The following is a 27,594-nucleotide window of genomic DNA, read 5'->3' as shown; positions in this document are numbered from 1 at the left end:
CTAGAAATACTAAAGGAAGGGAGTGAATCCAGATTCATTTTCAACAGAATATTTTTAGGTTTCATTTGAAAATTCCATTGAGATACAGAAATACAACCAGTAGCCATACTGCTTCAGTACTTGTATTTTTCTAGTAACTGTGTTAGAACATTAAGGAAGTGTTCTTGGCTATTTTCCACCTGCAATCTTTCATTACATATATGTATATGTGACTATATACATCTAATGTATATTTATACAAAACTAATGAAAAAATTAAATACATTTGCATTTTTATTATCACTCCTTTTTAAAAAGTTATTAAGAGTACTTAGAAAAACATATTGCTCTCTGCATTCCTATTTACAGTCTTTGCATAAAGGTGTAAATAAAAGCAACTAATAAGCTACCCAGACACCCTTCTGAGCAAGTGGCTAAAAGCCAATCAATATTATGAGTTAATCCTCCCTGGATGCTCATTCAATTAAAGGTGTCAGTAATGCCTCATCTGATGTGGCCTCAATTAAATCCAGCTATCTGATGGTTGAAAACACAAGGGGATACAGCAACAGCAGCAAACCCAGACAAATAGGCAGCCTTCGTGTGAGTGCTAATTACTACACCTGGTGTATATTATGGCTTGTGCACTTAACGCAGCACGTGGTAGCTTTCAATTCAGTTGCATTCATGCATACATGCACACACACATGAAAACAGAAAACTCAGGAAAGAATGTAGCCAGAAATTATCTAGAATTGCGACAGGAAAAATATCCTTACTGTATTTCAGCTCCAAGAATACTACTTTTTAAATGCCTACTATAGCTCTTTTAAAAAATCACGTATTAATAAGCACAAAACTCATCAAAACAAGTTGAGAACTGAGGTGTTGTTTCTGTGTGCACCTCAGCCTGAAAAACCCACTGGAGTTATAAACAGTTTACTTCACAGAATTTAATTTTTCCATTATATATTAAATCTTCATTAATTCAGCAGAATGAAAAATATTATGATAAAACCATACAAATTGCTTCCTGGCATCAGATTTATTTATATAACAACAAATCTTACTAAAACCTCAACAACCAACTTTTTATCTTCCTCCTTTTCATGAAATAAGTTTCCATACATTAGGGCAAATGCCTAATGCACAGCACCATGACAGAGGGGCACATATATGGTGTGTAGCTGAATCCTGAGGGCACTTGGGCTCCCCAGCATCCCTTCTAACAGGCTCTTCTGAAGGACAGCCCATTGACCGCATACACCTCAACTCACTGCAGTGGCCCTCTAGCTCTTATCTGCCCTGGGAGGCCACACAGAAGGTGCAACAGGCTAGTAGATCCACACAGTCAGCTTTGTCCATCCAGTACATAGGATCCCAGGGCAGAAGGCTGCCTGCTACACAGCTGTCAAATGCTTATGCCTTTTGCATATTCACATGCTGCAGAAACGGTGTTGGGGACAACGAGCTGAGCATGCCTTAGGCACATCATATCAAGTTGGTATTTGAGAAAGACTAGTAGCTGAATTGGATAAGAAAGCTTACACTTCTTAGACTCTATTGCAAGGTTTGTAAGCTACTTTGGACAGATTTCGAAAACTATTTGCACTGCAGATATGTTTTTAATCAAATAACCTTAATCTGCCAGTGTAGGACATATAGACCATATTTTACAGAACATACATTAAAAAATCCTTTTTAAAAAATATTTCAGGATAATATATCCATCTTAACAATGTAAACGTTTGAAAAACTTGTGAATTAGCAGACCATTTGCTCCACTTGTCACAGTATCACTTAACATACTTAGTTCTGGATCTGTGACAACATAAATGCTATTTTAGTCCTAAGGACTGCACACAACATGGTATGGAAAGTAATCAGTAATAAAATAATAGTTTGTATAATAAAATTATATTAAACACAAGAAGAGGTAAAAGGGAAAGCATGTTAATGCTCACTGCCTGGATTTTATCACCCTAGCTTTACTGCAAAACACATTTAGTCACATTCTTTGCTATGTAAGTTTCAGCTCATGAATTCCTAGTAATCCTGGTTTTAGGGGAAAACCTATGCCTGGGGGAAAAGACAAGGAAGTTCCACCTCCTAAATCCATGCTTCTCGGGGAATCTGCCAAAGATTAACTAAATTGTCTCCATGATGACTGGCTCTCACCTGTACAGGTATGGTATTAACAAAATAAACTGATGAGGTGTTCTTAGATTTCACTGACAAAAAGGGTCTATACTAGAAATCAATACGATCCTTCCAGCAATAAATAATAGTTAGACACTGCATACACTCACAGTCCTACAAACTCATAACTCATCTGCTCTTTTTAATAACACAGTTCCATAATCACATAAAAGAAAAGCTAAGTAGCAGGTACTGTAACTTTAAAATAGCACAAGAAGTGAACAAAATGTCAGGTCACAAAGAGTTAACATGGTACTTACCACCTGCATGGCAGAACTTCTTGGAGGATGTGGTTCTATGAGCAGTTGGGAAGGGGTCTGTCCAAAACTTCGTATTTGAGCTTCCACAGCCTGGAAAAGGCACAGGCAGGTTTGCATGTTAAGAGGTGCTAATTACAGGCAATAGAACCATAACTGTCACCTGAAAATGTCATTCCACACTTCTGGCTTGTTTCATGTCGAAAATCAACCCCGTGTGTTCATTGTGGGGCTAAGTGCTTGGCACTGGTACTAAGAATGAGGTAATCATTTTAGTACTGTGGATGCTATTTCCATGAGAAACTCTGCAAAACCTCATCCTGCTCAATGATATTAAACAGAAACCAGCTATTATAATCAGAAACCCTCTTTATTGGCTTCATTTTTCCTTTCTAACACTGGCTTATCCTGTTTGTATCATAACTCAGACACAAAAGTTAATTTTTTTTAAAGTTCCTCTATGTATAAGTGTTCTTCTTTTTACTTAAACTCCATTGTCTAGTTTCACAGCATGAACTACAATGAAAGTCACACCAAGCTTTTTGCTAATTTTAATTTTTATTCAAATAGAGCAAAAAAATAAATAAAATTAGGATGTATAAAACCAACAGCAAGACTGTTAAATGCAACTAAATGAAAATGTGAAGATATAACGCAGCATTCATTAAAAAAAAAAAAAAAGGGCTCTATCTTCAGCATCTTGCTTTGTCACTTCCTTCATTGGGTACTAATGAAAGTACCACCCCATTCTTTTTTGTTTCTTAAAGAATTATTTCTGAATGTGTTAGCTGTGGGCTAACAGCTCAATTTCGGACTGACACTTTCTGTCCTGCATGGTGCTTTGAGTCCTACACTCACAAAAGTGTCTAACAGTGCAGAGTACCTAAGGTGAGGCTCTAACAAGTATTATTTTCAAAGTTCTGAAAATCAAAACTTTCAATCAAATGTTTAAAACGGGGCACTTAAATGCTAGAACACAAAATCACAAGCAGATCTTTAGCACCCGTAGCACCCATAGTTCTTTCCTTCTGCAGTCCATTTTCATGGTTCAACACTTGTGCTCATCTTAGTCTTACAAACAACTATTTTAGATAACAAGGACTGTTACTAAGACACATAGCAGTCTCTCATTACAGAAATCATAACATCAAAAATAGAATGTACCCGAGGCCTTCAGATTACCACAATAATCATATTCTGAGATAGAAAATTTGCCACCCAAAACAGCTGACTTTGTTGTATTTGGCAGAGCTTTTGAAATATCTGAATTCACCAGAATTCAAGCCTTGGAATTACTGTATGGACATGCCTGCCAGCTCTGGGAAGCATCTTAATCTTCAAAGAAATGGTGAATAAGTAAGTTTATCAAAAACTGGATATGTAATCTGACATACAAGCGCTGAGATTCAATGAGTACTTTTTGAAGAATAACAAAATCAGATCTGTGAATTCTAAAGTTCATTAAGCCCCATTAGAGTTCCTTTCCTAGAGACAAAAAATGCTACATTAAAATTAAAATACTGGGTTTTGTGACTCAAGATATCAAGGGAATCTTAAGAGCATAGAACCTGAGATCCCTTAAGACTTGAGACATTAACAAAGCTACATCTTACTGGTCAGCAGCTCTGCCATCTCTGTAAAAAGCTGTTAGTATTAAAACATTCTGATTAAAAATATTTGCCTACATTTACTTGCAGATTGAATGGATGTTTTTACTAGAAAGTGAAAATTCTGTTTTGCAATGAGAGATGGCACTAGAAGAACACAGGAGATGCAAAATGCTGTCAGTCCTGGATATGATCTATTAATAGCACAGTAAAACCTTTAGGGGAAACCTACAGAGTCTATGGGATCTACTACTTATTTCCTGGATATTACCCAAATTGAATAAAATACTTTTGGAAGCATCACTTGCATGCATTTATTTTAGATGAAGAAGAAAATAGAATGGATAAAATGAGGAAATAATAAGCTTCAGATTTGTTAACTTCCTTTTACATTGACATATGATCAGTTTAGAAACCTCCATTCCCAACAAGCATTTAAAAGGAGTCAGGATTTTGCGCTATCTTTGAAATTTGCTCCGTCCTTTAATTCCCACTGATCTCTCTACAAATTCACTCTCTTATATAGCACCAACACTAAAAAAAAAGGATGAATTAAGCACTGGAATATATCAACACAGAGCAATTCAAATACATTCATCATAATATGAGCAATTATTGATATGAAACAAAAATCAGATGTTAAAGTATGCCATTTTCCACAGTCCAAACGTCAAGGAACTCTCCATCATCCAGTAAAATAAAAACCGTTAGAGACAAAGTTATGGTGCCACTGCTTACTCACATAGATGATGCTCATCATTATCATACTCCCAGACTACAGAATAGCAGCAATAGCAGCACAGCTAGAAATCTCCCATCCAGCCTCAGCTCTAGGATCTTAAAAAGAAGTATAAAATGTGCTACTCAGCCAGCAAATAAACAGCTATTGCCTATTTTCACACAACTTGTGTTCTGTCAGCAGAACTGCTAACCAGCAGGACAATGTTTTTGCCAAAGCCTCCCACAGATGCCCAAAAATTCTCAGTTTTCAGTCTGCAATGGTCTGTTTTTATAGCTATGTTTATCATCTAACTTGAGTTTATTATTTACAGTTCAGGCGCAAATAAGTCTTCTAAACTCATTGGGTTCCATATGGTGCTCCCAAAAAATAAGAGAGCCTACATTTCTAGGAATACAGTAACTCACTGATATAATCTTACTCTTTCAGCCAACTAAAGTGGGAATATCTATGTTCAGATCACATCCTATCACAGGTAACAATGTTTGATAAAGCATCAAAACTGTACACAGACACATATTGGTATCCGCATGCTCCCCTTACTGTATATCTTCAGATAAACCAAGTGAAATCTGAAAAGCTTGAGCACAAAGGCAACAACACTTGGGCAATTATGTCTAGACATAGCAGCAAGACTTCAGCCAAAAAACCATTTGCATTCCTTTTCATTCCTAATAAAAATACGAAGATTCTTTAGCTTCAATGCTTTCTTGTTACTTGTTCACTATGCCCAAGACAACATACCAGCACCTCCATACAACCTCAAGGAAATGCTGTTCCTTGTCCCAGACGATATTTAAAGTCTACCCAGACGTCAACATCTTTCTGATGACATCTCAGTCAGAAGGATCACATGCAGAAGATTGCAAGATGGTATCCCTCCATCATCAGAAACATCCTAGAATCACTCTCCATTTTCTCAGTTGACTTAACGAGAGAAATCTGGGGCTTTTTAGCCACCAGATATCACTCAGATTTTTGTTCAACTTGTCAAAGGAAATCAGCTACAAGCAGAGAATTCTTTCCACAGAACAATAATTAATATCTCCTTTGAGATAGAGGAAAAAAACTACTACATACCTGAGAATATACAGTAAAATGACAATCGGTCAAGAGGCCATCAACTCACTTTTTAACAAATTATAGCCTAGATTCTAATTTCATTTCCTTGAAAGATTTATTAATAGCATTACTGAGTATTATTAAGAAATGGCCAGACTCTTCTAGTGGCAGTGAAAGAGTATGCACTCTCACATTCTTCAATATTCTATCATAGAAATATTTAGATTATTGTAGGCAAAAATATTTTGGAAATTTTCAAAAATATTAAAGGCAGTGTATCACTGAAAAGTAATAACCTTCGTCTGAAAAGTATCCTTACTTCTACAAACCATTATCTCTGAAGCTATGCTGCATACCACAAAGAAAAGATATTATCATTCAACATTTTGTTTCACTGCTTCTCAAATATCTCAGTAAAATAGCTTTCTTCCTGTTAATCCTCTACAAAAACAAAGCTTTGTTAAGGCCATAATTGTTCCAGATGCTAGAACAAGAAGTAATAAAAAGAAACAAGCCAACTAACTCTTTACTATAATCCACACAGAATGCATATCTAACCACATACTAATATGATTAATGTGGTATTTTAAATATTAATGAATTTCTTAATATAAAAGTAAAAAGCAAATTTCACAAATATCTGATTACTATAATAATGTTCTCCTAATTAATCTCCTGAGTTATCTCCTCTTTTCTTGGGGAGTGAGAAGGGGAGCAGGAGAAGGAAGCAAATTAATAGAGAAGGAGTAAAAAAGGGAAAACTTGCCATAGCTATAATATAGTTTTTGGTCACTGCTTAACGGAGATTGTTTCAGTCTCTGAACATAGCTTCTAATCTAACTGTGAAAGAAGTTAATTCAACAGTATGCAGTACCCACCAACTACGGCTGTAAATTTTTGGGGAAGGAGGGTGATGGGGAGGTTGAACATATGGATGCAGTTAAGGTAAAAACAGATGTTTGTTACTTTTCTTTGCAGCAACACTCAGAAACTAAGTCAAAATTGCTTTTTTTTCATGTTTATGTCTGAAAGAACTATAAAATTAAATATGAGGGAGGGAGGGTGGAGGGGGAACTGCACTGAGTGTCACAGAGAAAGAATGAAATGGTCTCTAGTTTTGAACTCAAATGCTGAAATGAAGGCCTGTATGAAGGTAAGACATACACCATTTAACTCTAGGTTTAAAGAACCTTAAAGAGAACTAGCTTAGAGTACTTTTATCATGCATGCTCAGACAAAAAACACCAAACGTTCTTTCTTAAGTCTTAGAGCACAACATACCCATGTTACACTGCAACCCACAGCTTGAACATCCAATTGCACGTTACACTCTAATTGTTACAAAGAGACTACTTCTATCCCTGTGCCTTTACATATCTCAATGGATCATTTCCAGTTACTTCTCTAATCAGTAGGCTTTAAATGCCAAATATTTGAAAGCTCAGATGAAAAAAATTCAAGCATAGCAAGGAATATTCTTTCAGCATGTGTGTTAAGGACACAAAAGGTTTTGGGTTTGTCTTCCATCTTTCTACCCATTATTTACGTCCAGAAAATAACAGCCCTCACAAAAATAATTACTTTGGCTCTCTGCCGCTCCTACCTCACTCTTCAATATTCAAAAAGGTTTACACACATGTTCCTCAGTGATTTCTATTGGCTCAAGCAATACACAATTACAATTGCTTGCCCTGCCTTTCCTTCCACCCAGATGTTGCTTTGCAGCCCAGAGAACACAGATCGTTTGACAGGTTTTCCCTCAGACGGTGAAACAGAATGGCTTAGCGGCTAACTGACCAGCTCCTTCCCCTGGGATGACGATTAAAATCAAGCCCTGATAATAAGTGATCAGGAAACCTCATCTGACCAGACAGTCACTTACGCTTCTGCAGTATGGTTCTTAGTTCAATTACTCACGGACTGCAGGACATATAACACTAGCCAGACAACAAGCACGATTCATACCAATTAGATAAAATTCCTGAAAATAGGCGAGGATTACAGAAGAGAAGCTCATTGTAGTATCCTCTCCCCTTGTTTCATAACAATCCCCACTAGATCAAGACTGTGAAAAATGGACAAAATGCTTTTCTGAAGCTGGCAATGTATATGCTCAATGACTGTACACTGCCCTGGGGACACTGCACTACACTTGACCCAGGGAAAAAATACAGCACTCAAATGTTCGTAAATTTATCATAAATTCACACACTTGCATCAACTTTTCAAAATACAAGAGACCTAATTTCTTCATGCCAAAAAAAAAGAAAATCTTTCTTTTATTTTGACTTCACAAAGCAGGTTCTTTTCACGGAATCATTTCAGTTATTTATTTTATCAGTCATGCCAACCACTTAATGCACTGTTAAGCATGAACAGAAATACTACCAACTGGCAGCACAGGGGGATGTTACCACAGCACACCAGCACGCTGCTACATAGAAAAAAGTGCGCAACTCTTGTTTGTTGCAGTACATTGGTGATACGAGCAACAAAACAGAACAGGCCACATCACACACACACACACAGAGAAAAGATATAAAATGAAGACAGGATAGCCATCAAATATAAATGGAGTTTAGAGTTTTTGTCCTTCTCTGTAGCCTCTTTGTGAGAAATACCTCTTCTGTACTTCTACTTTTTTTTCTTTTTAAATTTCTTCTGTATGCTTGTTCACAGTACTGTAGATGTCTGCAAGTTAGGTTACTAGTCCAGCCACTCATTAGTTTTAAAATCCAAACCACAAATGTTCTGTGTGTGAATATTTTCTACTGTTTACAACACAGAGAAGTGCAAAAGGGAGCGCAGAGAAGTATACTTTTATCATGGCTTCAAGAACAAAAACTCTAACACGGCTCTTAAACTACATTAGGAAATTTTCTGTAAAAATTGAGAAACTAAGTCTTTCTGTCCTGACAGACCAGCATGAAAACTACATGGCAGTCATTAAAACAAATCAGGAAGTAATCACAGTTTGTGAAAACACAAACAGATTCCCCCTCAGGGCCACGTAAGTTGCTCTGATCTGAATATATACATTCCAGGCATATTAAGGTCCAGCACGGCCTCACTGCAATCTCCAGTTCATGCAGCTGTCCGTCTACTACAGCGTAATCCCAGCTGCCAATCTGAAAGAAACCAGTTAGTCAGAGCAGACACAACCAACAGAAACAAATGTCACTCAATAATGTTCAGAGGCACTGGGTTCATGGATAATTTCAAACAGTATCTCTGTCTGGAGCACTGATGTGCTCATTCAAAACACCTAAATCTTTGGCTACTGGAAAGAAGCAGATAAAAAAAATAGAACTAGAAAAACAGGTCTGGAAGTACTTCAAAGAGACTGACAAAATAAAAAGGGAAAAGATTCTAAAAATAAAGCTAAGAAAAATTTAAAGACCTGCAAATAAAGTTGGATACGGTACAAGCAAAATCCCAAGCAGCTCTGCAGCTAGTTTTTAAAAATGTGAGCCTTCCTTTTACTCTAGCAACAAAACAATAATTACAACATTTCTCTATTCACTACAGTAGATGAAGATTTCAAACTCTCTGGCATTTAAAATCAGTAATTATTACATGTTAAGTGTTGGTATTGTCATATGCATTGCTTGGAAATTTCACCATCTTCTGACTTTATTCATTCATCCCTTGAAAAAGCAAAGATAATCTTTAAAGCTTGCTTCCTACGCACAGTCTAGTTGCTACTCAGCTGACTCCAAACTTTCTGATATAAAACATTTTCCTTTGGAAAAAAATCAAACTGTCCCAGTCTGTTAGCATTCCATGGAATTTCTCCAGATTTGATACCATCTCTACTTATAAAATAAAACATTTCAGTCTGGGGGAGGTTGATACACTGGTGTGTACACCCAGCATCTAGTGGTCTTAAAAATGTCTTGCATGATCACCTGTCAGAATTTGTATCATCTGTGAACAAGAAACAAAGAATCTCATTTCCTTAGCTGCACTAATATATTTATTTAAACTAAAGCATAACATAATAAAAAAATTTGTTTTCAAAGTATGGATACAACTTTATCTCTGAGTTTTATACTGCATTGAATTGTCTTTTTTTTTTTCCTCTACCTAATAAAATATAATGTTTAACTCAGTCTTGATTTTTGGGCACTGATTGAGGGAAAGCATCTTTAACATGACCTCAAGCTTTCTCACCCACGAAGCACCTATTGTTCAAATTTGACTAATACAGTACAGTTTAGTAAATAAATATACCATCCATAGACACAGTGTGAATTCAGGAACAGAACACACTAAACTACAATCAGAAAGTACAATAAAAAACACTCCTAACAAAAATTGTTAGTTTTCCAACTGCAGCACAAGATATTGATTAGACTTCACAAAGAACATGCAAATAACCAAAGCGTGCCGGTGACAAAATACGAAATGTTTGTAGAGCATTTGCCTCCATGCGTGATTCAAGGCTAAATGACTTAATGCATGATAACTGCAGCTATTATACACTAGTATATTCAATTCTTTCCATGTACAGTGCGGAAAAAAAGGAAAAAAAAGGGAAAAAAAAAAAGCATTCTGTTCAAAAGCTACTTTTGAAATATGAACAACACTTTTTTCCATCCCTTGTTTATCTTTTGACTTACTCATTCTTCTTTAATGTTGGCCAACAAATATGTCAACTACCTAAGACTGACCAGCCAGGCACAAATGAAAATGTGAAGAGCCCAGGGGGTCTCAAGGCCTTTCTGGCTCTGATAGATCCACTAGACAGGTCAAGTAAGAAGAGATGAGGAAACTGACTGCACTGAAAATTTCTATACACTGAATTTCAACCAGAGGCTGAAAAAAAACCCACTCAAGATGAATTAATTTACATGAGTTACTTCTTCCCATGAAGAGTTAATACTTCTAGTAAAAGCAGTTGACTGATTCTTATTTTCTTTAATTCTTACACACCAGGCATCTCAGATGTACTTCATTTAGCCCTAAAATATTACCCCTTTCCCTTTTGAATAAAGCAGGAGCATCAAATAAAATCAGAATCTATTCCGTCATGAAGAGAACGCTCACTTCAAACATTTTTCTGGACTAAAACCTAACAATATTTTTCTATCTTTTCCTAGGCACTGTAGCAAATACTTATCTTAAGACAAAGGCAATAAAACCCCATTTGTCATGTCAAACTCTAGGCTAAATGGAATCAAAGAGGTGCCACACCTCCCAGATATCACAGCAAACACTTGATTATATTCAGTTTGCCTGTTTACTTAAACACCACAGATAGGTAACAGTGTAAGCTGAGACGCGTGAATTCATAGGAAAATGGCATGAACTGGTGGCAGTAATGATGCTCCTGTTATTTTCATGTCTGTTTGTTTGTTTTACCAGAAGAGACGATTCATTTTTTTTCATAGGAGAGTCCCAATCAGTGTCCAAAAATCCTGACAAGCTGATTTCATGCAATAGCTGCAAATGCTCACCCACAAAAGCAATTTGGGCTCTGTTCTTTTCCACCTTCCACCAGAGGAGATCAGGGTTTGTTAACAAGTTCACCTCTTCGTAGCTATTAAGTCACTATGCTTACTGCAAATATAGCCTTCTTAACTCTGGCTGCATATGGTATTTTAAAACTGATTTTCAATCAGAAATAGACCGCATCATAACATTTATTTGGCTTCTCACGCTGTTCCTGTATTGCACAACATCAAGCATACCATCTGTGCAACACACTTCTGGCCAGAGATGATTCAAAGATTATTTCAACAATAGTTTGAATTTTGCCTGCATGAATTTGTTACTTACTGTATTAAACACATTTCAATTTACTGCTCTGTGACAGTATTTTCTAATCACTTTATCCTACTTTTTAAAACTCATCACAGCCACAACAAAGACTGTTGCCCAACCTGCTAAAACCAGACTGATCATTTTCCCATTTAGTAAATGTTAACTATGCTATAAATACAATTTGTGTTTATACTTTGTGAAAGATTCACTGCTGTCAGAGTTCTCCAGCTGAGTTAGAGCTGAAATATGCTATTAACTCCCACCATGAACACAGCTAAAAGAGAGGCCAAAAATGCTTTCTCTGGGATAAGATATCAGATCTGCTACTGCTGTCATGAAACTGGGGTCATGTAAACTAAACATCCTTGTAACTCCTTTTGGAAAGCACAGAAGTCTCTCAAATTGTAAATATTTAAAAATAAAATTAGACTCATAAGAGATAGGTCTAAGATGCATAAAACTTACCCAAAGATATTAATCTAGGGCAACATTTAAAAGCTATTATCCATAAAATAATTTATGCCATATGCTTTAAAACAGAAAATAAAAGAATTATTTCCTCTCCTTACATAATCAGAAGTGGCACATTCAAATAAAGTACCAAATGCTATGTCCAAGCTGATTCTTCACAGAAAGAAATTTTTGAAACTCCTCAGTTCATATGGAAATAAAATATCAATGGTACAAAGAAAGGTGCCGACAGAATGAAGAAAGCTTTGCTTCCTAATGTTAAACAGACTACATAAATGCACTAAAATGGAATCTTCTCTGCAAAGGAGAGAAAACTGAATCATCTACGGCTAAATGCAAATCGCTTTTTAAATGAAAGTACGTGAAATATTAATTGGATGGGACTTACCCTCATCTTTTCCAAACTATTATTGCTAACTTCAAAATCATCAGTCGTCCTTAATTACTGCTTACAATTATAATGTCAAATGATATTTTAAAAATGATTCAAAGAATAAGGCTTGATGCTTTTGGTAAGCACGATACAAAATTTAATATATCCCCTGAGGTAGTGGGGTTCCTGCAGTAAATTGACATACTCTCCAAGTAATATTTTGCGTTCTTGCTATTGACTTTATCTCTTTTCTTGAAGCTTATGCAGGGTTTATGCTAGCCACACAGGCGTATGAGTAGAGAACTGGGCTTCCAAGTTCATGATGATCCTCTCTTACTCTGTGTCAGAGATGTACAAATTTCTATTCTTCTGACTGAGAATGAATACAAATCAGTCCAGGATACAAATTATTTTTTACAGGTTGTGCTTCACTCTTTCATCAGTTACTCGTCTGGATGGCAAAGAACTAATTCTATTTATTTATTTATTTATTTTTAACTCTTGGACAGCTGTTTCAAAAAGAGAACAGAATTTGTGATAAGAAGGTGCTGCAAATTCTCTCCAGAACTGCTGGATTTATCTATGGTGCTGTGATTACTTGCCTCTTCCATACAGGCAACAAAAAATAAAACCTTCCACAGCAAATCTTATGACAGTAAGTAGCACAGACCAAAATGGGGTTTTCAAGACAGACTCAACAGAAGGTAGTAATATAGCATATCTCTGCTGGCAAATACCATATTTTCCACCAGAAAGAGATGTGATATTTACTGCTTGTCACCTAACAGCAAGTTCCCTCTGCACTTGAAACTTCTTTCAGCAGGAAGCACAAGTACAAGAATCAGAGTCAATGACAACGCTGCTAAAATTGCTAGAGGAAAAAAAGGTGACAAAGAACGAATGGTCTCAGCAGAGACAACTTGTGCACAGACATGCAGAGCAGATGTACTGGATCTCTTGCTTTGCTTCTCCTGGCTGTAATTCCCTTCCCCCACTTTCTCCGACTCAAACCCTCCTCTCTTGATCTGCTCCCCTCCTCCTAAGATTTGCCTTTGAATTATGCAAGCTTTGCACTCCCCAGGGTTTATCTGCCAAAAGGTAGCATGTGGCCCATGGTTTGCATTTTAGTTTAAAATTTTCGATTATAGCAGTCAGATCCCCTCAAAATACTTTACATCTTTTATTCCCATAAGCAGAAAGAATGGCAGGAAAAAATTGTTTGCAGCAGCATGAGGGGATGTAAAGTTCTACATTTTCAGTTTAAAAAAAAAAAAGTAAGTTGGAATATGGTTTTAATCAAGTAGTTTTCCTTCCTAGACGAGTGCTTCCTTCTTGTAATATATATAACCTGACTGCCTATAAAAATAAAGGTGCCAGTTGGAGCCATTTAGGAGACCTAAGGAAATTCTGCATTAACCTGAACTCCTCCACTCCTCAGTTCCTTCCTCTATTATTGTGTGTGGCCTCTCCTGATGAGTTAGGTCACCAATATACATACATTTATCTGCAAAGATACTTCAGAAACACATGCATCACAGGCATCTCATTACTGATGTGGTCCAGGCTTGCTAGCTTATTTTCTCCGAGATCATCTTAGAGCAGAAGCTGCCATAGTTTAAACACATGCTATTATTTTCCAAATAATACCTAAGCCTTGGTAACTTGAAACTCTCAGAGTACACAGAAGATTCTCCTTGCTTTGAATTTGCAAAGAAAAAATATATATTCTGCTACAACTTTAAAGATATGAAGTCCAAAACCTTGAACTTTATCACAAGAAGAAAGCTGAAAGCATCTTTTCCAAAGCCCAGAAATCTAGAATAAAATTTCTGGTCTAAGACTCGCTTAAAAAAACAGATAGAAAAAATGTGTGGTGTCATGCCTGCCTAAAAAAGCTATTAATTGTTCAGATCAGAAACTCATTTGGCTTCTAACCAGGAATTTGGTGGAGAGAAGAAGAAATATTTTCTGGCTAGCTGACTGAAGGAGAAAAATAAATGCTGATTGAAACTGCTCGGCAGTACTGAATGTTAGCGTATGTCCTCAGGGAGATGGATTAGTAAGCAGGAAGAAGGTGAGGCTGTCAAAGGTGCATGATAAATTCATTTAGCACATATATATAGAATGATTATGCACATAGATATACACACAAGCAGATTTTTTATTACTTTCATCTTTACTCACAAGTAAAAACAGAATAACTCACCATTGGTGATGACACTCATTAAATCTCTTTGCAGGGTTATCAATATCATCCCAGAACTGATCATATGTACCAGTTCAAACTGCATATACACGTGTATATAATACAAAAATATGCTGCCACAAAATACATGCAAACAGGAAGGGATACTTTACTAAATAGGAATCTTTATACTGCTGCAATATTCTTGAACCTGCTATAAAAATAAAGCTGAAATTACTAAATAAAAATATTCTATTGGATCAATCTTTAAGTAATTCAGAATAAAAATATTACAGATAACATTTGTTCTATTGTCTGCATTTACCAGTATGTATTTTTTACACCATCAGTACTGTTTCATAATTCTCCTGCTGTTAACCTACTCCATTATTACCATCTTAACATCCCTGCTTTCCTCTCTCTCCTGTTTTCGTTTTTATACACCATTCAGTTCAGGATGTACAGAACAAATAAAACATAGTGACATACAATTGAAAAGATGACTTGAAAACTCAAAAGACTCGCCAACAAAATATATTAATCACGGAATGGTTTGGGTTGGAAGGGACCTTTAAGATTATGTAGTTCCACCCCCCCTGCTACTGGCAGGGACACCTCCCATAGACCAGGTTGTCAAAGCCCCATCCAGCCTCTCCTTGAATGCTTTCAGGGAGGAGGCATCCACCACCTCCCCAGGCAACCTGCTCTTGTGTCTTACCACCCTCACAGGAAAGAATTTCTTCCTAACATCTAGTTTAAACCTACCCTCTTCCATTTTGAAGCCATTCCTCCTCGTCCTGTCATTACATGCCCTTATAAAAAATCCCTCCTCAGCTTTTTTATAGGCCCCCTCCAGGCACTGGAAGGCATCATATCACTTAATTTCTTTATTGAACATTTTGGATAAGTATTCAGATTTTCAGTTATTTATTTTCAAATCTCACAATTTTTTTTTAATTTTCTTTTTGTCCTGCAGTCAGCTCCAGATCAGCAAACCTATGCACTTATATTAATGTATTTACAGAAGTACAAAATGCATCTCTAACTGAGATTACACACACTTCCAGACAGATTTGTGACTTCCTTGGTCTTAAATTATATTTTTCAGGCTATGACACATGTAGAACAGATCATAATTACATTGACTAGAGAGCTGTGCTCAAAACAATTCAAAACTACATGAAATGTGTTTCTGGGAACACTGCTCTTTTGATTATTATGGCCCCAATTTTTAGCTTCATTGTTTCATAATCTTATAAAGAGAAATTATTTTTATGTTTTCACTAACAATATGCATTGACTACTTGGGAAGTCAGTTATTTTGAGAGAGAATTTCACACAATACCCAGTCTATTTTTGTGTTCACATGTAAACTTATCACTTTGAGAGTCTAACAGATAACATTATGTGATAAGAGTGTTTCCTTGATGGTGTAGAAGGAAACAGTGATAAACATTATCAATTAAATGAAAGAACAGTAACATGTACTACCTATGAGCCAACAATTGCTTCAAATCTGGCTAATACTATTTTCCTTAAAAGCCAATAATTCCAATAAGTTTTTCTAAGCTCAAGTGAATGCAGTAATAGGCAAACTCTGATATGCAATAGCTCAACAATGGATCAAGATGAAGTCTGCAGATTGACTGTAAGCCACATAACACCAACATCTACCTCCAACTTTTGCTACTTAAGACAGTCCTTTGTGTACCTCTACATGCCTTGCGTGCCCCCAAACCTTTCCACTGCACCCACCTGCCAGCTACAACCCTCGCTGATGCTATGACATGACTTTGTCTACAGAGGCTGTCAAGGTGCCCTAATAGCCAGATAGCTGGTAGGTACAGAAAAAAAAGTATTACTGAAAGTAATAATCACTTACTTCTCAGATCTTCTTTCAACAATCAAGAAATGATGAAAAATTAGCTTAGGTGTAATCTAGAATTCTGCAGCAAACTTGAAGCTTAATATTTGTAAATAGAAATATCGTTCTTTTTTTTTTAATCTGCCTTGAGATATATTTACTGCTGGTATACATCTAGCCACGCATTTAAAGAAATTTGTTAATAGCATTCACATCACTATGTTCTCAGTAACTCAGAATATTTTACTGCTAAGTACCAATTACACTTATAATTGTACAATTGCTATAATTAATATATAATTAATATAATTACTGTTGACCATTGCCTGAATACTTATGAGAAAAATGGCTTTTAATCACCTTCCTCATCACTCTTTTTTTTTTCTTTTAGAAAACAGCTGTTTATGTGAAGGAGGAATGGGTTCTAAACACCACAATAACATTATGATATTTTATCAAATAGATTTTTCTGAATAGTGCTGAGCCGGAGTAAAAGACTGAATTTTTCCAATGTTAAAATATTTAGTTTTGCTTTTGAAAAATAAATGAAAAGTTAGTCATAATTTGATAGCAAGCCAAATAAAAATTATGGAAGCTACAAAACTACAGAGTGCTTGAATTGTACTCTGAATGCAGGATCGCATAAGAAGACAATCATTAAAACTATAAAGTTAATTCAAAAGTGCTAACCAAATCAAGATTTCCCACTGTCTTCTTCTCTTAAGATCACATTATTAGTGAACAAAATGACGGCACTCATAGCAAGTGAAGCAGTCTTCAAACATTTATTTTCATGCTGGTGTGCTGAATCTAGGTGTACCAAGTTTAAGAACAGCTTGCTTTCTTGTCCTCTAGTTTTGCATGCTGTGTTGAGTGTTTCAGGTACCCTGCATTTGACTGGCCTGTAATCAAATCATTAGAGAAAGCAAAGATTTGAACATTCACTGGCAGACCTAAAATGTAGTCTTCACACTTTTGACAGTGCAGTGTTTAACAGATAATTTTGAATTCTGCATTTGAAATAAAAGCTTACCTCTCTCAATACAGGATCTGTTATTGAATTTAAATTTACAGCTCCTTCATATGTCAAATAGTAGAACACATTCAGGGATCTGGCAGCCTCTGGCCCTTGCTGTTTGTAGCCAAAAATCAGATCAATCCACTGGTGAAGCTGGCAGGAAACAAACTCACTTTCTAACGCCTGTAAAAAAACAAAACAAAACAAAACACACAATATATAAACTTGAGCTTGACAGACAGCATTTCTTCATAGTGGAAGTATATTTCAAAGAGTATACAAAATTATCTTAAATCTTGTTACAAAATTGACAATAGCATTTCAGATTCTACTAAAACCCATATATATATATGGACCCTGTGACAGACAGGTCTGCCGACTAACTCCGCGCTGACCATAAGACTTTGCTGTTTACACTACAGTAGTGAGAATAAGAAAAAAAGCAGTCAGTGAGAAGCATTTCTGCATTTACAGACAGCCAGAGTGTGCTTTTATGAATTCTCGAGATGAAATTATGTTTTGCTATGTGTGATCTGCACAAGGAATAACAGCGTGGTAATCAGATTGTGACAGATAACAGATAAACAGAACACTGATAGATACGAGGAAACTGAACTAACTAGGCATGTTAGGGTACAAAATATTTACAAGGTGGAACAGCTGCCTCATTACTTTTACACGCTTCTTGTATATTACCTTTATACAAGTCTACACAGAAACAGGAGCAGTATGCTGAATCATCAAGCCACTTCCCTGAAGATTTTATCCAGTTACAATCAAGATAAAGGCACCCAAACAGCAATGAATCTCTCTCCATAATGGTATTAGAGATAGCACAAACATATAAAAATATAATGTAAAAGTAATTGTAATCTAAAGAGTTAATATGCCTAGGTTAAATCACTAGCAGGACTCATTTTCTCTATTTTACACAGAGGATTCAATATTTTCCTTATTTTACTGAGTAGATGAACAACTTAACTAAATCTGATATTCTCTTTGTCTAAAGAAACTAACAGCATTTTACTCGTAAAGGAAATTCCTAATTTTGAGCAGAGGAAGTTAAAATTAATCTAAAAAACAAGGAAATCACTCTGCAAGTCGCACAGAGAAATGATGGGTTGGTTTCATTAACCGATGCCTGAAAACAACATTTAAATTGACACATAAAAACAGCAATTGTCTTAATTTGTGTGGTGCACACCGCACAAAAGCCCTAAATATGTTCAAATTAGAGCAAGCTGCTTGATTGTCACTGCAGTCTTGTGTCATATTAATGCATGACAAACATTAAACCATACACTTAAATGGCAATTTATATCATTTAAATGTTTACTGCCACGTCAGATCATCACTCATTTAAATGTGACTTTCTGACAGCTAATTTCAGTTAATTTTCCTCGATTCACTTAATTAGAACTTTCAATCAAGAAAAGACCTGTACGTATCTCCTACTTCATATCATTCTTTTTTTTTATTATTATTATTTTTATTAGGATCCCCAGCTTTGGAATTGCTGAAAGTATTCTTTAAAACAAATTACTGCAACATGTAGTATCTCTTTGGTTGATCATACGGAAAAATCCTATAACATAGGATTGCTTAGACAGGATTTTTTCATCTTTACTTATTTTTCTTTTTTTTTTAATTAAAAAAAAAAAAAAGTTTAGACAAAGACACACAATTAAAACTATAAAAAACCACGAGCAGGCCAATTAAAAATTAATGATTTCAAAATTGTTTAATAAGATAAAGCCAGTCAGGAGTCTCATGAGTGTCCGCAATACTACAATGCACAGCCATAAAATTCTATGGTGTTCAGCAAATGACAATGATAGAAATTAATTTTCTTGCTAAAAAAATAAAATTAAAATTAACCCTAGAACGTACTCACTGTTATTTAATATCAGGAAAAAAGCAACCTTAAAGGTTTGTGACTTATCTTAATATACGTGGTTAGTATGTGCAGAGGTTGTTCCTTTTTCCTTTTCTTCAAAAGCCAGACTTGTAATGGGTCACACTGTACTCACAAAGCATACAAATAACTGAAGGAATATCACTCTGCAATCTCCTCAGATTAACAGAAATCTGACTTTTAAAAAAGCAAAACTGAAATACACACTGCCTCTTCATGGGATGGTTGGTAGCCATCCTGAAAGTATGTCTCTTTTCCAAGTTTAAAACTAATTTACACTTGTAATTTATAGAGATTCAAAACTAGATAATTCTCTCTCTCTCTCTTTTTTTTTTTTTTTTTTTTTTTTCCCATTTTAGGCCATTTTAGACTATTTTCCTTATTTGCCAAATCGCAGACACAAAGGCTCAGCAAAAAAAGACTACAGTCAACAACAATACCCAGGACTCCAAACCAAACACAGCACAGAAATTCAGACAATAAATCAGCCTGCCCATCATTTCAGGTTCACAGTTAAGCTCTCGGTTGCAGGGAGGCACTTATGATGTGATACTGTACATGGAGGAACAATAGTTAATGGGCTGTTCACCAATTAAAAATAAAGCAGATTTTCAAGGAGACCAACTTAATGGAGTGGTGTGTGACACACTTCACAGTCAGGTGGGAATATGCTATTTAAACTGGATACCACTTAAAAACTATCCAAAAAGTGAAGAAGTTCCGATGCGCACAAATATCAAGTGCTAAAAATGAGTTCTTTAAAAACTTACTACCGTTAGCATTTGCCTCTTGTGAAACTAAATCAAGGGTACAGAATGCTAAGCATTTAGGATTAGCTAGGAGTCTAGGACAGACAGTGCTCTTTAAGCTCAAGTTAAATATGGCATGCAGCTACGGGATATAAGCATTCTTCCCATGCTGCTCCTAACACTCCTCCATCAATTGCTACAGCACTCTCACACAGGCTGAGAGCATCATTTACACCCAGCGAGTGCTTGTGGTAAAATGTGTAAAACAAGAAAATCCTCTACAAAGGCCAGCTTCACACAGTAATATTCAGCCCAATTGAGTTATTGTAAAATAAATCAGTGACTAATCCCCAATTGTTAAGGAGCAAATAAGACCATGAAAAGACTGTCATGTGAAGCCCCACACAAATTGTCAGTGCTGCCCACAGGGACTCATATTAACTTTGACAAACTGTCTTGGGGCTGATATCTGTTTCTTTAATGAGATGTATTAGGCAGAGACTAAAACATTTGAGATATGCTAAAATGTACAGTATACAGATGTCAAACACAAATACCTATTAGTAACTTCCACTTCTCCATCCCCAAGGCAGAAACACTTGAGAAACAACAAATTGAAGCTTTGATTTTATCACAAATTTTTTGTTTATTCACAAATATTTTTCACCGATACAGTCTGATAGCACTAAAAGTAATTAAAATTGTTTCTTTGAGAATTACTCTAATATGCATTAATTTGTGTGCATCCTTGCATGCCCTGAAGGGAATGAAGAGAGAATGATCTGCTGAAGACAGGAGATTATCAGTGCAACACTCATACAAAGGATTTGGCAAAACAGTCAAGCAACAGAATTAAAAACAAAACACACACAAAAAAAAAAACAAAAAAAAAAACACACATTAGAAAAGACTTTCTTTTTTTCCTTTTTCTTTCTTTCTTTTTTTTTTTTTTTTTTAATATAAATAGTCTGACCTTTTACCATGATAAAATTCCTCGTCCTTATACTTTCGATTTGGATCATGACTTGTATTTGTTAAGTAATTATCATGGGCTTTTACCCCTCTGCCTTTCTTTGGCTTTTATTTCAGTATGCCCATCAGGACATATACTATATGAAATTATGCCTACTGAAAATTAATATGTATTTGAGAATGAGATGCTCGTATGTTGAAATAAGGTGAAAGTATTAGGAGTACTTCTTTTCACTAGCACAGGAATTTATCCATAAGCAGGCTTTTCAGAAATGTTTACTTGCTTTACGCCTGTGCTAATTAAAGCATGCTTGCAACACTTATTTCAAGAGACAGAAAAGAACCTACCTATACAAAATGAGATATATGTAGTTAAAAACCAAGCAGAAACTTCTGGAAAGACAGCAAAACTGTTTCTTAAGGGATAATCTTTTCTATTCAGTTATTAAAAAAAATATCTGGAAATGTACTACACTGGCAGGCAAGAAATGACATATCTCAAGTACAAATGATTGCCTACTATCTCAAAGAGACTAAATATTCTAATTCCTCTTTGAAGTAAGGAATTTCCTTTGAAACACTTGCAATAATAGAAGCTTTAAAAAACCTTTACATTTGAAAATCATTAATGTACAAATAGAAACGTACAAATTAGATTTCACACATTTTTAGCACAAACACAACTTGAAATATGAAAAATACTCTTCTTGAGCACAACAAAGCACCCACATAAGTGAAGTAGCAAGTAATTATTTTAGGCTCATTAAGTATGTGTTCCGGCTTGCTCTGTGCACGTACATCAGGAAAAAAGAAATTAAAAAAAACCAAACCAAACAACTGAATTACGTTTGCATGTGCAGGCTTTCAGACACTAGCTAGTAATGCTGCCTTAACATTGATATATGACCTTTCTAAGTTACAATGAAAAAGGCTGTTTTTTTCAGCCTAATTAGAACTGTTTCAAATTTTCCTGCTAAATATATGATAGAAAGTCCTTTCAACTTTTTTTTTTTATTATTATTATTCTAGAGTTTCTTTCCACGTCAACTTTGTTCCAATCAAAATATGTTTTGAATTAAATGATTTTGATTCAATACGTGGATCACATTTCACTTCTAAGATTTAAAGTCCAAAAAGGAAAAGTTTAGGCTTTTCAAACAAAGAAAAAGCAGCCACTTTGTGGAAAGCTATTCACATTTACCAAGACTGACAAATTGTTTGTGTGCACCATTAGGTCTAGTTTCTGCAATAGTTGCCAGATTTCCTGTCCTCTTAATAACATATTAACCCTTGAAGTGCTGGCTTTATCTTTTGAGTTTTTCAGTAAGCACCACTATTTAAAAGCAAGTTACCAAAATGTACTTACATCAGAATCACTGATCGATCTCTTGAATATACAGCTGAGATTTTATAAACGTATTAAAAACTATTACAAAGATACTGAAATCCAGCCTGCCGTGAAGACATCAGAAGGAAGAGAAGAGCAGATACACTAAGGAAAAACTCCCAGTTCTGCATAAGGTAATGAAAATTTCAGAAGGATAAAACATGTACAAAACTTTTTACGTTTGCTTGTTTCTGACTTGCTGCTATATAACTGTGTCCAAGCAGAATGCTACAACTATACCAGATGATATAAAGGTTTATTTAATGTACTTTACAATTTGTATTAACAAAAAAAACCAAAAAACCAACAACAACAAAAAAAGCCAAGCTAACTAACTAAATAAATAAATAAAATTTAAAAAAAAAAAACAAAAAAAACCCAGTATATCAGACAGGGAGTACTAATTTTACAGCTTAAGCTACACAGACAACATCATTTCCCTTCAGCTTTTGTTTCCCTTACTTGAAAATGCTGCCCAGAAGTGCACTGCCAATGCATTCATCATTACTTTATAGCCAAAGTTAGCACTTTACTTTATTCTTCTACTCAGTCACCATGATAAAGAAAAAAAGAACACTAGAAAATATAATCTTAATAAACAGGTTTAACTCGTGTTTTACACAAGAAGACTGACCTTATGGAACACGGGCTATCAATAACGTTCTGCAAGATAAACTTATTTGCCTGTTACTTTTCTGCGTTTATCAATAAGGTACCAAGCAATGAGAATGGAGAATTTTTCTATAATAGTATAACTTAATGAAACACAATTTTTTGTGCTGAGATACATTTCTGCACAAGTAACATGTAAAAAACGAAAAATATTTTGAAATCTAATGACTCAAGAGCCCCTTGAATTTATGTAGCTATTACCAAAACAAGAGTGAGTTAGTATAATGTTTAACTAAAAATTCTGAATACTTTGTTTGGCAATTTTTATATTCGGTCCACAACTGTTATTTTGTAGTTTAAAATGAAGAAGCCAGACAGCTGTTATGTATTTTATAAAATGAAAATTACATTTCCTTTGAAATTCAGCTTTAATCTCAACTTGAAATGTCTATCACTGGGGGCAGGATTAAAAATTTAGGTGAATATGAAAACTTACCCTAAAGAGTTCTTAGCTGTTCTAACAATAAGTGGCAGAGATTTCCCTTCAAAAATATTCTTAGTATATGCAACAGGCTAAGCATGCCCACAATAATCTACAAGCTTGAGAGCAATATTTTACAGGAAAATTGGTACAGTTTACCATGAACAGTATACAGATAAATTGACCAAACACTGCATTTTTATCATTAAGTTTCTACGTTTAGACATCTAACTCCAGGTGTCAACAATGAAAATGTTTACACAGATGCACAACTTGTGAGGAACTTCATGGCCTTCATAACAGAACAATTTACAAGGACAAAGAGAAGCATCCTACCGTGCTTGCAGGATGTCTTACATTAATTCTGTTAAGACTTTGGCTATTAAGAACATTTGGAAAACCAAACTTAAGACTCAAAATGTGACATTATAACATTATAATGTTATGAAAGAAGAAATGAAAATAGGCTAAAGAAAGCTAACATGGGTGTCAAAAGCAGTGTGGTTATAATGTCACACTGCTGAATAAGGGCTGATTTGCTCACATTACATGTCTTTTGTCACTGAGTGCACATTGGTGCTCAACAGGTAACAAGCTATTATTTCACATGTTGGCTTATCTCACCTATTCACATATTTCAGCAGTGATCACTGTGAACATGCTACTTTTCCTAACAAAAACAAGAGTAGGCCAAACCTGTCTTAGCCAACCGGCTCTGTAAGAGCACTGATGCTTTTGAGAAGGCATACATACCCTCCCAGAACAGAGGGAGAAAACATTCAGAATTCTCACTGGAACTAAAAGTATCATGAAATTCCCCTATATGAAAAAATAATATATAACAGTCATAATTATTAGTTGTTATAGAATCATATAAACAGTCATCTTAACTCAAAAGCATGGTAATACTGATATATATGGCTTGCATTTGTCCTTGCATTTGTCCAAAGGCACACAGAAAATCAGATCATAACAAGTTAGACCATAACTATGTCTTGCTACAATCATGGCTAAAGGCACATTTTTATAACAGCATGAGGTGCTGCTGATTCCTCCACCACATTCACCTCTCCACTGCTCTGAACGTTCTGTGGGTGTTTAAGTATCTGTTACATTGTCTTTCTACAGAAGATTTAACATCTAAAGACCAAGGCAGATTGGATGAGAACTCTTTCTGAAAATGCCCGCATACAACTCTGAAAAGGGGCATGAAGCTCCCTCCTCCCTGAACTTCAGCAGCTCCTTTTAGTTCCTCCAGCACTTTCTTGCATGAAGATTGACAGCCTGGATCTGGAACCTATTAGCCATTGAAGCAGACTGTTAACCACACAGCTGACAGTTGGCCCAGTCAAATTAGTTTAAATGAAGTTTTGAATTAAAAAACAACAACAACAAAATCCCACAAGATATGACTGCATTTCACAGTGCTGTGTTGGGTACTGACAGAGCTGACTGAGCTGGCAGCATGGCTGTGCCACCAAGTTAGCAAAGAAAGTTGCCAACCTAACACATCTTTCTTCTCAGGCCAGTGCAGGTATACTGCTTCCAACACTGGCTAACTCACCTACCCCTAATCGGGGGAGTTCTGCATTGCATTTCCTTGCACCTTGTCACCATCATCACAGGTGCTTTATGAAGTATTAGCCTAAGACAAACTGGAAGGCAAGAAAGGGTAGCATGCACTTCCATACGTGCATTTGTTGCGGTGAACAGAAATTCACCTTTTAATGTTACAGATTCCTACTCGTTAAAAGAGAGCTGTGAAACATACACTACAAAACATCAAACCATGCAAAATTTGCTTGCCTTTAGGTTGAACAACTCTCTGTTCTTTCACAAAAGATAGAATCAGACCAAACTCTGAAATTCACAAAAGCATTATGGCCAGAGTACATTTATCAAATGTTGGAGATTTAGCTTATTTTTCCTAAATGAATACATTGCTTGCATAACTGTTGAGTAATGTACAGTGAATCTTACTGAATGCAGAAAAGGTCATAAAGTTAGAGAAAATGTCTAAAACATCAACTGAACTCACACGATTGAAATGCAGAAAAGGTTTCTGTGAGCACAGACAAAGCTACACTTGAAAGAGCTTTCATGTTAAGCATTAGGCTGGGTGCTACAGGTTTTGATCCTATTTTTAATCCTGAAATTAAAGTTTAGGATTACACACAGTCCGATTAACAACAGCACAATACATTTCACACTGAGAGATGCTGGTCATTTTTTACCATGTATTTTGCACCTAAATGTCCTCATACATTTTCCCCTTCTGATTTACTCTGTAATCTCTAGAAGTCAACTGTTGCTTTACTTCTGCACTCTGTTACAACAGCTTGGAGCATTTATACTGTGCTTTGATGTGTCAGTTGTATATGCAATTCACAAGGACTGTGATGATCAACAAGTATTAATATGCATGTAAGGAGAGACAGAAATGGTTGCAAACACATGGTCTTCAGATCACTGCAAATAGTACAAGCAAACATCTTACAGGAGTTGTACAGGCTAATCTAATTTGTCTTTGAAGCCAGCTCTGGGAAAAAATGTTCTAGAAAAATTTATTTAAGATTAGGAAATAGTATGACAAAAGGTCAAGGAATTTAAAATTCAAAACACAATTTAGATGCAAGTCAGGCAGACAAACCATTTCAATCTTGTCATCTGAATTGTCTGCTAATTCACACCATAGGAAGTGTTCAAGAGCTTTTGGAGAACAGATTTGTGAAATCATTTAGGTACCACATCTCAATAAATCAGTTACAAAAATAGGAAACACCACTATATCATCATGTGGCACAAATGCGTAGCCCACTCTTGAGCTAACACGTATATAAGCATAGGGTTTGCTTCACTGCAGTAATCATCAACAGTCAAATCCTGATTTTTTATAAAGACATTGTGTGGTTGCTTCTGATGACAACAACGTAAGGTATGTTTGCCAGACACTGCACTCTTTGGCATTTAACTGGAGTGACACAGCAGAAACATTACTTAATGACAGAGAAAGAAAGAATTTGTGCATTAAAGACATTATTCAATTTGAGTCTACAGTTCTCAAAGTGTTTCTGTTCTTCAAAAACAGGTATTTTTAAGCACAGGAAACAAAGGGGGAGGAACTGTTGGAAAAACTGGTTCCCCTCTTCTTTCACCACACTAGAGCTTCTACATTTAGCATGTAGGAAAAAATCAAATCTGTGGAAGACACTATTTGGAAAATGACATGCTCTTTGCAAACTTGCCCAAACACAGCAGGTTCTCATTTAACATCTTGTTCTGGCAAATTTGTTAAGTAAGCTGCAAGGAAGCCTGGATCCAGACAAGCCACGGCTCAAGGGCAGCTCACCTTCTTTTATCAAATGCCCTAGTGCAAGCACTTCCACAGCCTCCTGATTAAGAATGATCCCGTCCCAGTCTTGACTGTGAGCCATGCCCTGTCCCAGCAAATCCCCTCAGCTGTCGCCTACTCCCAGGGAGTAGTCTGTCTAGTGCTGGAATTTATACCAGAACAAAGAGCTCCCAGGGGTTAGGATCAAAGCTTGAAAGAAGTTAAACTGAAAAGTGATCATATCTGTAAAGTACTTCTTATATTTTCCTTCATTAGGAAATGTAAAATCTCACTTTTTTAATTCTAACTTAAACATGCATTGCACGTTGAGTTTCAATCACTTTTACACACAATGCTTTCTTGTGGCTAGTTTAATTTCTTCTAGATTATATTCCCTTCCTTCACCTAAACTGCTTCAAATTTTCACCAAGACAGCTGTACACAAAAAGACTAGTGATATATTGAGTACATTGAGCACGCTCAGGAAATCAAGGTGTAAACACCTCTGAGTGCAATAGACATTCTGTAGCCAGTCAGGAGTAAACTTTTCATAACCTTTATATTACTCTGCCACGAACCATATTAGTGAGAAGGGAGTAGGAGATGAATACTATTAGCATTTGGAGG

At 35.8% G+C, this 27,594-nt stretch overlaps 1 protein-coding gene across 8 annotated transcripts in view; it reads right to left on the bottom strand.

Annotated features, from left to right (window-relative positions):
• Positions 1-27,594, bottom strand: part of LRBA (LPS responsive beige-like anchor protein) — a 370,588-nt gene that overhangs the window by 42,215 nt on the left and 300,779 nt on the right. For all 8 annotated transcript variants that reach the window (XM_031588887.2, XM_090138536.1, XM_031588890.2 and 5 more), the window contains 2 exons: positions 17,536-17,703; positions 2,439-2,528 (listed from right to left, as the gene is read on the bottom strand). In XM_031588887.2, the coding sequence (XP_031444747.2) occupies positions 2,439-2,528; positions 17,536-17,703 (258 nt within the window). The remainder of the gene's footprint in view (positions 1-2,438; positions 2,529-17,535; positions 17,704-27,594) is intronic.

Source organism: Phasianus colchicus, chromosome 4 (genome assembly GCF_987193195.1).
Source record: "Phasianus colchicus chromosome 4, bPhaCol1.hap1.1, whole genome shotgun sequence".
Lineage (NCBI taxonomy): Eukaryota > Metazoa > Chordata > Aves > Galliformes > Phasianidae > Phasianus > Phasianus colchicus.
The sequence above is the reverse complement of the archived record's forward strand: the minus strand, read 5'-3'. Positions and strand labels throughout refer to the sequence as shown.